We start from the raw sequence: 13,257 nt of genomic DNA, 5'->3' as shown, positions 1-13,257 counted from the left end.
ATGGTGTGTACGTAAAACGGACGTCGCTTACTAAGATGCCCCAGACGTAAAACTCACCTTATTGCATTATGCAAAGTGTAATCGAAATTTTCGTTCGCGCACTCCTTGTAATCATTGACTCGTTTCTGAAAAGGGCGTAAAGGGAACAAAAGCACTCGCTTGGAAGGTTTTCTTTGCACACGATATCACGTAACCAATCGGTTGTTCGTCACGAGCGTAAGCACTTGTGACATTTCATCTGCGCGAGTGAAGCGATCACAGTGCTGCTGTTTCCACACTTACACTGCTTTTTTTTTTGGGAATCAAAATTCCATAATTTTTAAATGGGAAACACACAAATACACCACACTTTCCCTTAGCTGCACGGAAGAAATCTGGTCATCCAGCGACGAGATCGAAAGTGTGCAAGATACGGGTATGGTTTATCTCGCGTGCCGAGCGAAACAGCCGCGTGTTCGCAAAACGTAGCGAGAAATAAAAACCCCGCGATTCGATTCCAAGCACCAAGCTTCCGTTGCAATGCTTGTGCTGGCCTACGTACAATGGGAGACGCGAGAATGAAATGTGTGCCGTCGGTAAGAAAGAAGGAGCGAGAGTGAGAGATAGTATAGGAAATGAGAGAGAAAGGAAGATAGAGCGAGCTGCTCGTTGGGTGGAAAGGAAAGTATCTCTACTTTATGATTGTCAGGTTGAAAGCAATAAATAATGACTACCTTGCTTTGGGTATTGTATTTCAAAGGGTCGAAATGTTTTAAAAAGTGTAAATAAATATTACAAGAAAGCAGAAAAAAGATATTGAAAAAAAAAACTCTGCTAGCGATCCTGCCAGGAGTCGAACCTGGAATCTTCTGATCCGTAGTCAGACGCGTTATCCATTGCGCCACAGGACCCTTCTTGAAAAGAGGGGGTTAACTACAGATCAGAATGACAAACAGGAACTTATCAAGTTCCCTTTTCTGCGCCTCTTGCAATGAAAATAGAAATTGTTTAAGTCAACTAAAATCAACCTAAATAAAAATATTATCTTTTACTTCCTAGTCATTCGATTCGTTGACTTCTTTAGCAAGAATCACCATGCTTGAGTGTAGTTCGGATCATCCTTTTCTAGTAATTCCAGTAATTTATGCCATTCTGTCCACATTCATATTCATCGATGTGCAGTGCGTTGGTGAAGAATCCGTTACCGTTTTTCAACGGTCAACGGATGCTCTACGCCTGTCAGGGTAGATTATTAACGGTCCGTTTACTTCACAATCCTTCCCAACAGAACAGCCGTGGCCGGCATGATTTTCTTCATTATTATTGAAAGATGCATAAAAGCGAAAGGATTATAAATTGTTTTGTGACGTACACTTCTTTAAACGAAGGACATCGGGACGTTTTCTTTCGTGCAGCGTTCCAGCGTCCCAGGTTTGTTTCGAAAGAAATAATAGATACTTTATTGCAACAGAAAACATAAGGTTTCATGTACCTCATGTTTCTCCCAATATCATGAGAAATTAAATTATTCTCGCAATTTTCTAACCGAGACTGTGTTTTGTTTTTACTAGCAATACAAATAAATATACTTTTATAATATTATACCATACATGGTCAACGATTTTGGAATAGTCGAAATAGTGTTAATTGAATAAAAAATGGAATAATAATGCTGTCGATGACTATATAGAGTGACGTGTGTAACCAACCGTCCTACCGAGGGATGACGTTGAACTGACACTCCATCGAACAGGAAATGCTCAAACACAGACGAGCGGAAAGAGTAACAAAGCGATAAAGCGTTTCACGATCCGCCTCTGCCGAACAGTGTGTATCAACAATATCGGTCCAGTAATAATATTTCACCGCACTTCGTCGCTACTTCAGTTTCCACAGTGGATCAAGATCTTTAAATGGATCATTATTCGCTTCCTCCTTCACAGTGCTGCTTGCCACCTGGGCTGATTTCATCTGGTAGGATGTCAGTATGCCACCTACAAAAACAAACAGAAAGACACGATTGGGACGCGTTCGAACTGCAGGGTACAATTACCAGCGTCACATTGCTTACGTTTGTTTAGTATGCCGTGCCCATTGTTCAGCACAATCTGATAGGAGAGCTGAATCAGATTCGGATCGCGAAGTGCTCCCTTCCGTTGGCAACAGATCCGGTACCATATATCGATCACATCTACAAAGATAAAACACGGCAAATTAGATTTATCGAAACATCTGCTACGATTTTCGTTCGTCACCACTTACTAATCAGCAAAGGTTTCCGGGTTTGTGTCGCCAGTATGGTTACAATCGCAACCGTTACCAAACTCGATCGATCGGTCCCATTCAGACAGTTGAGCACGAGCGGACGCAGTTGGGGTAGCTTTTGCTCGTGATTGTACTGACGGTACGAATCGATCAGGTTCTGCGCTACACCGAGAATTTGTTCCGGCGAATTTTTGGGCCACAGTTTCGGCTGCAGCAGGGCAACGGTTAGGGAATAGTCCGAACCAAGCATGCTGATACGCAACGTGCGTTCGGTGCAGTGGGTAAGATCGAACTGTTTCATTAGATTCACCGAAACATCGCCATAGCTGAGCTCTTGCCCTAGTTCCGTTGGCCAAAAGGGATCCAAAAGCTGGCGGTATACAATGTTGAATATATATTAATATCTGTACCAGGCGTAACTTTAACAACTCCAAGCACTCGTTACCTCGTTAGCGGTATGCAAACAAACGATCACGTTTGACTTCTGGGACCAGATCATGTTCCAAAAATCGTTCACCGTGTTTGGGAGCGGTGTCTGTGCCAGAATGAAGTGCGGGCATCCAAATCCGAGATCCTGTGAAGATGTAAATTGGGTTACTCTTTTAGTAAAACCACGTCCAGTACAAAAGCATGTAAGATATTGAAGGTTGCATATTGAAACTATACACAGAAATAAAAGAAAATATCCTTGTTTAGTTTTCTGAATGGTATGATTCTCGGGTGGGTCAAATTTGCCATCAACAGCAGGGCAGGATTGTTGAGGGAGCAAAAGCATAAACTTACCAATTTTGTATCCTTTTGGAACTTTTGAGTATTTTTTTTCAAAATGTGAAAAAAGTTTGAAAAAAAAACGGAAGATAAATTAAAAAACCAGGAACAGAGAATGATTTTTCAAGCGTGCACAAAAAAGCCTTTTTCTTTTCATTCCTTCCATTTCCAGCTACACGAGGATTACGCCTTTCGGTATCGCTTCTACCTTAAACCCTTTCACAGATCCCATGTTGGGGGATATGTTTCAGTGGGATATGAAACGTACCTTTATGTAAACAGCGTTGATGTAGTTATCCGTATCGGTGGACAGTTGTACCCGTGCGTGATCGTACGGGACGCAATCGATCGAGCGATTCTTTTCCGGAAACAGGCGAGCCACGCTTACTTGACGCTTCGATTCTTCCTTTACCTGAAATTGAAATAATTAATTATATAAAACAGTAAACAGCAAAAAAATATTCAAGAAATCACTACCTCAACCCCAACATCTTAACTTACCAGCAAATCCTGTAACTCTTTCCACTTGCTGTCCAACGGCGTTGTTCCGTTCAGCGTCTTCACACCGCTTGTTTCAACAAATTTTTCCAACCGTTCCACCTCCTTATGGAACCACTTCAGTGTGGCCGCATCCTCGAAAGGATCCGGTTTGGCAGGGCGTAAAAATACATTGTCCGCCGGGTTGGCAGCAGCCCCTGATACCGACGCCGTAGCACCACAAACCGATGCACTTTCCCAATCAAAGCTGGAGCTCAAATCCGAACAAAGGGACAAATTGTCAAGGCTGGGCTTGCGTTCTCCAATCGTCATTGAACTCGGTGTGGCGGGAGCATTCAGTGCAGGTTCCGGTACGTTCGTGACCTTTTCTATTTGTGGCTCGGCCGTTGCTTTTGTGGGCGTTAGTATGACGCTACCCACTACACTGCCCTCGACCGTACTGCCAACAATCGATCCGACCGTGGATGACTGCGGTTGTAAAATCGGCACAGAAATCGGTGGAACAACGGCGGGTGAAAAATCGATCCCCGATAGAAGATCGATATTCTTCGATTGGGTGGTTGTTTGCGGTGTAACGACGGATTGTTGTTGCGATGTAGTAGATGCCGATGCGGTGGTTGTAGCGCTCTGAGATCCAGTGCTATTTACGTACGAGTTCGTGTGATGCGAATAGTGGGCAATGCTAGCCGGATCGTTTGTTACATTGCTGGGGGTGTTAGTAGGGAGAGGATTCGGCGGCGTGACAGTTGCTGGATCCATAGTTTGCGATGAAATGTATTGGTTCGATTGTACGGTGGAGTAGGTGGATGTTTGATGATAGTAACCGGTGCTGGCACTTGCGTTAGGTGCGTAATAGGATGTATTGGCCGGTTGTCCTTGCGGGTACGATTGAGCCGCAGTAGATCCAGTGGATATTTGATACGGCTGGGAAGCGGATGAATCCACCGATGCAGGAGCCGTTTGACCAGATGCCGCGTATGATGCTGCGTTGCCTCCCAGCTGAGGATTTATCACGTTCTGGTTCTGGTAGGAACCCACGTTGGAATTGCTTGAATCGTACTGGAAGCCACTGGTGTAGTCGTATGCTCCAGTTTGAGGATTGTACGAATAGCCCGGATGCGATCCGTAAGATGCAGTCTGTTCCGTTTGATAAGGCGCTTGTTGGTAGTATTGGGATGATGAAGAATATCCTTGCTGCACCTGCGACCCGGGCTGTTGATATTGCGGCTGAGCATTCGATGTTTGGCTGTAGCTCCCATACGCCGCTACATCCTGAGTCGAAGAAACCGAAGACATTGACTCACTCGAGGATGTTGGGTACGGTGAAGGATAGGAATGCGGGGTTTGGGACACTGTCGGATATTGATGTTGTTGATTCATTCCAGCAAAATTCTGGTAACCAGAACTCTGTGCATATGAAGCACTAGTGCGCTGTCCAGCTTGATGGTTCCCGTAGCTCATATCAGCAGCCGGCTGCTGGAGATTCATGGTGGAAAATTGTTGATTCAACTGGGTCCAGGACGCTTGCTGCTGACTGACGTCGGTCGAAGAAGATGACGTCGAGGGAGCTGGAGATGGCTGTTGCTGTGGGACCTGCTGCTGACCATACTGTTGTCCATAATCGTAACCGGTCGCAGTGGGATTAGATGCCGGAATTTGGTTCTGATTATAGTAGTAATTTGTAGCACCGGTGTTTTGGTACATGGGATTGACATATCCAGTAGCAGCCGTTGGAGCTGGAGAAACAGCAGGTTGTGATTGTGATTGTTGTGGCGTTGTGGAGTACTGGTTGTAATCGTACCCTGTACTTGCGCCACTCACGTTCGATCCGCCTCCATATTGCATTTGCTGATGCTGCTGCTGTTGTTGTTGTTGGTGGTGATGATACTGCTGATGGTAATTTGTGTACGAATCCTGATAGTAACCACCGTTGGCTCCCATTCCTGCTGCACCACTACCTCCCACAATCGGTGCCGTGCTTTCCGAACCAACGGGGGCAGGTCGAACAGAGGGTAAATGATTTGCCGGATTCTTATCCACTCCTGCAGCTTTAATAGACCCTAACGTGATGGTGCCCGCTTTAAGATAGTCTTTAAGCTTCGGTCCACCACTTCCACCGCTGGTTCCGGTTGCCGTAGCACCACCGCCCACACTTGAAATCGTTCCCACAGCAGCACTATCGATCGACGAACGTTTAAGCACGTTGCTCGACTTTAGCTTCTGATTGCGTTCCTCTTCCTGTACGTCGCAGGCTGCCTTAACCCGGGAGTACAGTTTCTGTACATTGCTTTGCAATTTCCTATAGAATTCCAACCCTTTAGCACTTTTTGAAAGCAAATCTTCATACACATCGAATGACGCCGAAAGCGAGGAGAAGAATTGATCCCGTTTCGTTTTTACGTCAGATAGACTCTTTAGCGTCGGTGCACACTTTGCGTACACCTCTGTCAGTGCCTTCAGAATGTTTCCCTGTGCTTTCATGTTTTGCTCCAGCAGTCCCACCAGCTGATCATGCTTGGAAAGTTCCTTCCGAAACAAGTCGTCCATCTTCTGCTTTTGCTCCGAACCATTACCCTCCAGTGCGATCAGTTGTGACGTAATGTCATCCTCGGTGACGTTATGTCGCAGGTCTTGATACAGCTTAATGCGCTGCATCTTCATTTCTTTGACCTTCTGGACGATCGTGTTCAATTCCTGGAACACACCATCGTCGATCTTCTCCGAACAGACCGGAATCTGGGCTTTTATATCTGGAAGCGGTTGTGACAGGATCTTCAAGTTATGTACGTGTAGTCCCATTGCCTTCCGCAGCGTGTCATTGCTTTCGCCTGCTTTGTTATGGGCTTCCTGGTATTTGGCTAACTCTCGCCCGAGTTCTACCATGTGTGCACCACCATTCGATCGTTGGCCGATTTTTGCTTGATATTGTTCCTCCCGGATTTCATCTTGACGAAGCAAGTTTTTTATCTCCTTCAAAGTCAATTCCACATCCGAGCAAGTGTCGGCAAGGGTTGACATCGATTGAACAAGATCAGAGATGGCGTTCGGTTTGGCTTGCAGTTCAGCGCATCGATCAACCAAACCCTGCGGCAGACGCTTGTCATCCGCTGCTTTGGGTGCCTCGATCGCGTCTAAATTGAGCGAATCGATGAACGTTTGCAGTTCCGCTTCCTTGTCGTCCAGCTTTGATCCAATCGTGCGCAACAGGTTGGCCTTCTCTTCACTGTACATGGAGCTGCTTTCGTGTGCCTTCATCGGTACGAGCCGATGGAATATGTCCTCTCCCATCGCATCTGGATCGATCACGTTAAAGGCGATCCCATTTACGAGATTCGCACCCTGCACGGCGGTAATGGCGCTCAGATCCGGTACCTCCTCGTGGTAGATGAATTCATTTTCATTTTTAGCAGATTTTCGCTTCGCTTCCACCACGTCCATGGTAAATTGGAGCGCCTCGTTCACTTGCTCGATCTGCGCCAGCCCTTTGGATTCTTTGCGAGCTTCCTCCAGCTTATCGAACGACGCCTGGTACAGTGCGACTCGTTCGCCCATCTTCTGCTGTTCCTCGGACTGTTGTCCCTGATACAACAGCAGTATGCACGACAGATAGGAAATCTTAAAACGTACATAACGACGCCATTCCTTAAACTGCTTGCTTCCGACAATGTCCTGAATGCGCCCATCGTCTCCATTCTGCGTAAGCAACGCGGCCAACGCCGAATTGTAGTAGCTCACGATCTGTGCCGTCACCTTCGCGATAATGCCTGACTTCCGATTATCGCACAAACTTTTCTCCATGATACATTCCTGCGCCTGGGCAAGGCAAAGTGCCTGCATAAAGATAAGCAATTCCGTGGAAAGATCACCCTGCAGTAACAGCGCATAATTATCTTTCACATAGCCATACGCCCAGGCCGCACACTGGAAGTGTGTGCAAGCTTTCTTCATGCTTTCCGGATCGGATCGACTCTCGGCGGCACCGAGCTGGGTGTGCAGGGCGGCAAAGTTGTGCAGCACCACGGCCATCTCGTACTTGATGTTCCATCGCATCAGCACACACCCGGAGTACAAATCTTTCCAGTGGAACGATAGCATTTGCTGCCCTTCGCTAACCGTTCCCAGCAGAAAGCGATTCTGGATCGAGTGCAGCTGACAGTAGTAGCGACGGATAGTGGCCGTGCCTTCGACATCGCGCGTTGGCCTTACGGCATTTCCGCGGAGTTGCTCAAGCTGGTAGCATTCCTTCGAGTAGGATGCCGGATCTTCCTGATAGTACTCCGCTATGTACTGTGAAGACACGAAAGCAACACACATTATCGAGGTCATCGGGAAGACATGGAACTTGCTTAATTCAATTTAACCAGTGACGTCCACATAAAGCGATGAATCATGTTCACCACAAAACATACCTGCTTGAGGGCAGAGAAGTTGGTCTGTTCGGGGCTCGTTTTCAGCTCGAAGCTAACCATCGGCATCCGCGGTACTGCCTCCATGGTGGAGTGAACCGATAGACTTTCAACTGAACGAATTTAGATCTTTTCTATCTGAAATTTTCAAACACAGGAACACTCTTTTCTTTCTTCTCCAAAGTGCCAAATCTATTTGTTGTTTTTTTCCTTGCTTGACAAAACAACTGCCGATTTACACTGTGGGACGTTCGATGGCCAAGAATAGTATATTTCCTCAGAACAATTTACGTAATATTCGCAATTTTTAGATAATATTGCAATGGCATAAAATAGAAATAACATAAATACAATTTGTGTTATATTCAAATGACCCATACCGTGTCTTAAATCGAGAAATAAAATAAAATTTAAAAATGATTCCTTCCACACGTTTATGAGGGTTCGAGTTGAATGCTTCGGCGAACGCAAACTCGGCTGAGCTTTTTCCACAGCTGTCAAATAAAACATCATCATCATTTTCGCGGACGACGGACGGAAGCAAAACCCTGATTTGCTGCGTGAAATAATCGAAAAAGTGCGTTGTCTGCGGTGCAATAGTGCAAAATTTATTGCACATCGGCAGGCAACCGTCCGGGCGAATCGAATCGAACGAAACGAATGTGTACAGTACACCACGGGAAACGGTACGAATCGTGCGAAATTGTTGGTGCTCGAGTGTGCAGTGTGAAAAGCAGTGAAAAAAAAGAGAAAAGCAACCCCCACTCGGTTGCGCATAATTGCGTCTGGAAAAATGGTTCCCCTATCGTCGCGTACAGTGTGCTGCACTGCTACCCGTTGGTCAATTTTTTGAACCAAATTCCGGAATCGTAGGAATCGTCGGGTTTCCTTGCGGAAGTGAAGAAAATTTTGTCTCAAAGAAGCAGTGGCTAGTGGTGGGCAACTGGGCGGAACGAACATCGCTCTACACACACCCTGGTGGTTGGTGTGCGTGCTCGTGCGTAGTGTGTTCTTTTCGCATAAAGGTGTAGTAGCCGAGCGCGGTACAGGGTGTTGACGGCGAACGGAAAAGGAACAGAGTGTGAGAGAGAAAGAGGGCAGCCAACTTCCGCTCGCCGCCGGGGTGTGAATAAAAGTTACAAAGGTAAGGGTCGGGGTAGATATCAGGCTGTCGTGAAACGAAGGGATTGAAATTGTGCAACCAGCGGCTTAAATTCGTGCAAACCTCTTACCTCTCTTGGCCCTTTTCTAGCTCTCATATCAAGGATCAACGAATCAGGGTGTGCGCAAAGTTGTGTGCAAAAAATACCCTTTAGAATGAGCTAAATTAAGTCGATGATAGAAGATGTACAGCTGAAGATTCTAACGCATTACTGGCAGGCAAGTGAAGCTAATGTACGATGCTTCAAATACGCTCTAACTCCTTCCTTACCTTGTTTGCTGTTTAAAACAATCAATACTCTCATCACCGGCTTCTACGATACATTTTTTTAATCGTTCGCAGCAGTTGTAGCTCTTCAAAATTCCTTGCAAATGGCATTGCTCTAATGTACAGTAAGCTGCCAAAAAGGTGTACATCTTGGTACAATTGTTTATTTTAATAAGGACTGCCTGGCGGTATTGACACTGACAAACAATACGAAAGACACAATTTAGAAATCGTTTTGAAGTATGATATCGTGAAATTCGACCCAGTGAAGTCGATCATTTCTATAAGCTAAAGATGATCTTCAGAGATGTCTGAGAACCAAGACAGAACTCCGGTCAATTATATAAGAATTGTTATGCTAAGTAAGTTTGAAATCAATATCCAAAAATATCTCGACTTTTTTGTCCCTCTCTGTATAAACGGTACAGTCTACAATGCAACGCTGTTGTGCAGCATCCAGCGCAGAAGATCACCGTTATCGGTGGACCGGGTCATGGTCCGAGTACTGCATCTGACCGAAACCGGGCGAGAAACGAATCGCGGGAACTCGTTTAGACTAGCCGTTCTTTTATCGCATATATTCTACCCGTACGGTTTGGGCTAACGAATTAACCTGTTTGCACGGGAAACGTTAGAAGTTCCGCTAGGCGTTAAGGGACTGGTTCTTTAGTTCCCATTACGACTCGTCGTTCGCGGACGTACACATTTTTACTCCCGAACATCACTCGAAGCAGTTGAGTCTTCAATGGTTCACGTAACATTCGTGCAGCTTATGGCAGACAGTTTACATCCCAAAAAGAAGAAGGTTCTTTGGTTTTGTGTTCTTTGGCTTATTGAATGTGGTTAATCATTAAATTGATTTTGTTTATGTTTTGTTCTGCTTACAGATAGATACCGTGTGGGGTTGGGCCTCTGCCCCGCTGCGTCTAGCGGCCAACAGAATGGGTGACGTACTAATATCGGATCGCCCACCGTCACCGGCGAGGTTAGTTACCCTTGGCGTTGTTTATCGTAATACTCTTAAAAATCTGATTCTCTATCTTTTTCTGTGTGCGTTTTATCACTTATCAGCAGACTATCACACACCTCGGAAAAGCATCCCCGGGTGACACTGCAGGAGCTGAACGTGTTGCGCCGTCACCGGGAGCTCTGTGACGTGGTAATCAATGTGAAGGGACGCAAAATATTCGCCCACCGGGTTATCCTGTCCGCCTGCAGTCCGTACTTTCGTGCGATGTTTACTGGCGAGTTGGAAGAATCGCGCCAGACTGAGGTTACCATCTGTGACATCGACGAAAACGCGATGGAACTGTTAATTGACTTTTGCTACACGTCCCACATCGTGGTGGAGGAATCGAATGTGCAACCGTTGCTACCGGCCGCCTGTCTGCTGCAGCTGGCCGAAATACAGGACATTTGCTGCGAGTTTCTGAAGCGCCAGCTCGATCCGGAAAACTGTCTCGGCATAAGGGCGTTCGCGGATACACACTCCTGCCGCGAGCTGTTGCGAATTGCAGACAAATTCACCCAGCACAACTTCCAGGAGGTGATGGAGAGTGAGGAGTTTCTGCTGCTTCCAGTTGGCCAGCTGGTGGACATAATATGCAGCGACGAGTTGAACGTACGATCGGAGGAGCAGGTTTTCAATGCCGTTATGGCGTGGCTCAAATATAATGTTGCCGATCGAAGACAACATCTGGCACAGGTACTGCAGCACGTACGGATGCCACTGCTCAGTCCAAAGTTTCTGGTCGGCACGGTTGGTTCGGATTTGCTGGTACGATCCGACGAAGCCTGCCGGGATTTGGTGGACGAGGCGAAGAACTATCTGTTGCTACCACAGGAACGACCGCTAATGCAAGGACCCCGTACGCGACCGCGGAAGCCAACTCGCCGCGGTGAGGTACTGTTTGCGGTTGGTGGCTGGTGTTCGGGTGATGCGATTGCTTCGGTGGAACGATTCGATCCAGAAACGGCCGACTGGAAGATGGTGGCTCCGATGAGTAAGCGACGGTGTGGAGTTGGTGTGGCGGTGTTAAACGACCTGCTGTATGCGGTCGGTGGACACGATGGTCAAAGCTACCTGAACAGCATCGAACGGTACGATCCACAGACGAACCAGTGGTCGTGTGATGTGGCTCCAACCACCAGCTGCCGCACGAGTGTTGGTGTGGCCGTGCTGGATGGTTTTCTGTACGCTGTCGGTGGTCAGGACGGTGTGCAGTGCTTGAATCACGTCGAACGGTACGATCCGAAGGAGAACAAATGGGCGAAGGTGGCCCCGATGACAACACGAAGGCTCGGCGTTGCTGTGGCTGTGCTCGGGGGTTATCTGTATGCGATCGGCGGTTCCGATGGACAGTGTCCGCTGAACACGGTCGAGCGGTACGATCCGCGACAGAACAAATGGTGCGCCGTCAGTCCGATGTCGACGCGAAGGAAACATCTCGGCTGCGCGGTGTTTAACAACTTCATTTACGCCGTGGGTGGACGCGACGACTGTATGGAGCTGTCGTCGGCGGAACGATACAACCCACACTCCAACTCCTGGAGCCCGATCGTCGCGATGACGTCCAGGCGCAGTGGGGTATGATTCGAGTGTTATAATTGCACCAGAGAGGGATTATGTCTTTTATTCAATTCCTTGTTGTAGGTTGGACTAGCGGTGGTAAATGGTCAATTGTATGCTGTTGGTGGCTTTGACGGCACTGCCTATCTGAAGACGATCGAGGTGTACGATCCCGAAACGAACCAGTGGCGCCTTTGTGGCTGTATGAACTATCGCCGGCTAGGCGGTGGTGTTGGTGTGATGCGTGCTCCCCAGACCGAAAACTACATGTGGTAAATAGTTGTTTTTGTCTTTACCCTTAAACCCCCCCTCTGCCTGCGCCCGTCCGTTGTGCCCCTTCCGCTAGGCACTCGCTCCAGACTCTACTTTCCCGCCTTCCGATTGCGCCCCTTTCCATGTTGAATCCAAAAGCTCTAAGCCCCAAGCCAAAGTCCGTCTATTTCATGGCTTTGTTTGTGATAGGATGAACGGTGAAAATGAGAACAGGCCACCACACGCAGTACGACGTCTAGAGATTTCGTAACATAAAACATAGTAAACGTGAACGTGTTGTAAAGAACATACGCAATTGATTTGGTTGTTGCTCGGTTTACGCACTAGTGAAGGGCAGTGAGTTATTTCGTGAGTTCTTGTTGGCATCCATCTGTCCATTTCAGTTTTATCCATGTACAGAGAATCGGGTGCGTGTGTGTTGTCATTCTAGATCGATCGATCTTTAACTCAGTTCGGGTATTTGAAGAAAGTTAAACATGTACTTAAGCCAACTAAAGCTATGTTAATTGCTCTATTTTATCTGTGCTTGGAACTGGAGATTTTGACCCTAGAGAACACCTTTACCAGGAATTCCAAAGTGGAGTAACCAGGATATTGGAGGAGTTTAGATTTTTTCTTTTGATCTATATTTTGTTATTGTAAGTGGTAACCAGTTACCAACTTCAACTTGAAAAGTCATTCAATTCTTATAAAACATTAACATCAACTTAAAAATTTCACCAAAAGTGCCACGAACTGAGTTAAGGATCTAATTATTGTAGGCTTTTGTTTAGTTTCCACGTCCGCTGCTAAACGCTTAATGTTCATCCCATCTCACCATTTTCACCTAGCCGCATCCCTCACATCACCACTTTCTCTAGTACGTTTTCATCCCTCACCAAAACCGTTGAACCGTTTAACCCACGCTCAGCTCAGCACACGCACACCCATATGCTGTGAATGAACGTGCATGCTTTGCTTATTCCAATTTGGTTTTGTTTTTATTTTGTTGTGTTGATTTGCTCATTTAACATCATATCTTTCTTTTACTTACCTTTACTTTTAGGATTCGCAAAGATTCCGTTGTTTAA

At 46.6% G+C, this 13,257-nt stretch overlaps 2 protein-coding genes and 1 non-coding gene across 3 annotated transcripts; 1 reads left to right on the top strand and 2 right to left on the bottom strand.

The window, feature by feature from the left end:
- Positions 1 to 817: 817 nt before the first annotated feature.
- On the bottom strand, positions 818 to 890 carry Trnar-acg (transfer RNA arginine (anticodon ACG)). Its single transcript has one exon. It is a non-coding gene; the product is annotated as a tRNA-Arg (tRNA).
- Positions 891 to 1,857: 967 nt separating this feature from the next.
- LOC128707171 (tyrosine-protein phosphatase non-receptor type 23) lies at positions 1,858 to 8,003 on the bottom strand. The gene is made up of 8 exons (XM_053802119.1): positions 7,920 to 8,003; positions 3,514 to 7,797; positions 3,281 to 3,424; positions 3,028 to 3,048; positions 2,690 to 2,818; positions 2,242 to 2,614; positions 2,051 to 2,170; positions 1,858 to 1,973 (listed from the first exon to the last, which is right to left on the bottom strand). Exons 1-8 carry the CDS (start codon positions 8,001 to 8,003, stop codon positions 1,858 to 1,860), a joined length of 5,271 nt encoding a protein of 1,756 aa, XP_053658094.1.
- A 2,283-nt stretch (positions 8,004 to 10,286) lies between these two features.
- On the top strand, positions 10,287 to 13,257 carry LOC128707006 (kelch-like protein diablo). The gene is made up of 4 exons (XM_053801950.1): positions 10,287 to 10,330; positions 10,420 to 11,932; positions 11,999 to 12,186; positions 13,233 to 13,257. The coding sequence occupies exons 1-4, from the start codon at positions 10,287 to 10,289 to the stop codon at positions 13,255 to 13,257; spliced, it is 1,770 nt and encodes a 589-aa protein (XP_053657925.1).

Source organism: Anopheles marshallii, chromosome 2, assembly GCF_943734725.1.
Source record: "Anopheles marshallii chromosome 2, idAnoMarsDA_429_01, whole genome shotgun sequence".
Taxonomy (NCBI): domain Eukaryota; kingdom Metazoa; phylum Arthropoda; class Insecta; order Diptera; family Culicidae; genus Anopheles; species Anopheles marshallii.
The sequence above is the reverse complement of the archived record's forward strand: the minus strand, read 5'-3'. Positions and strand labels throughout refer to the sequence as shown.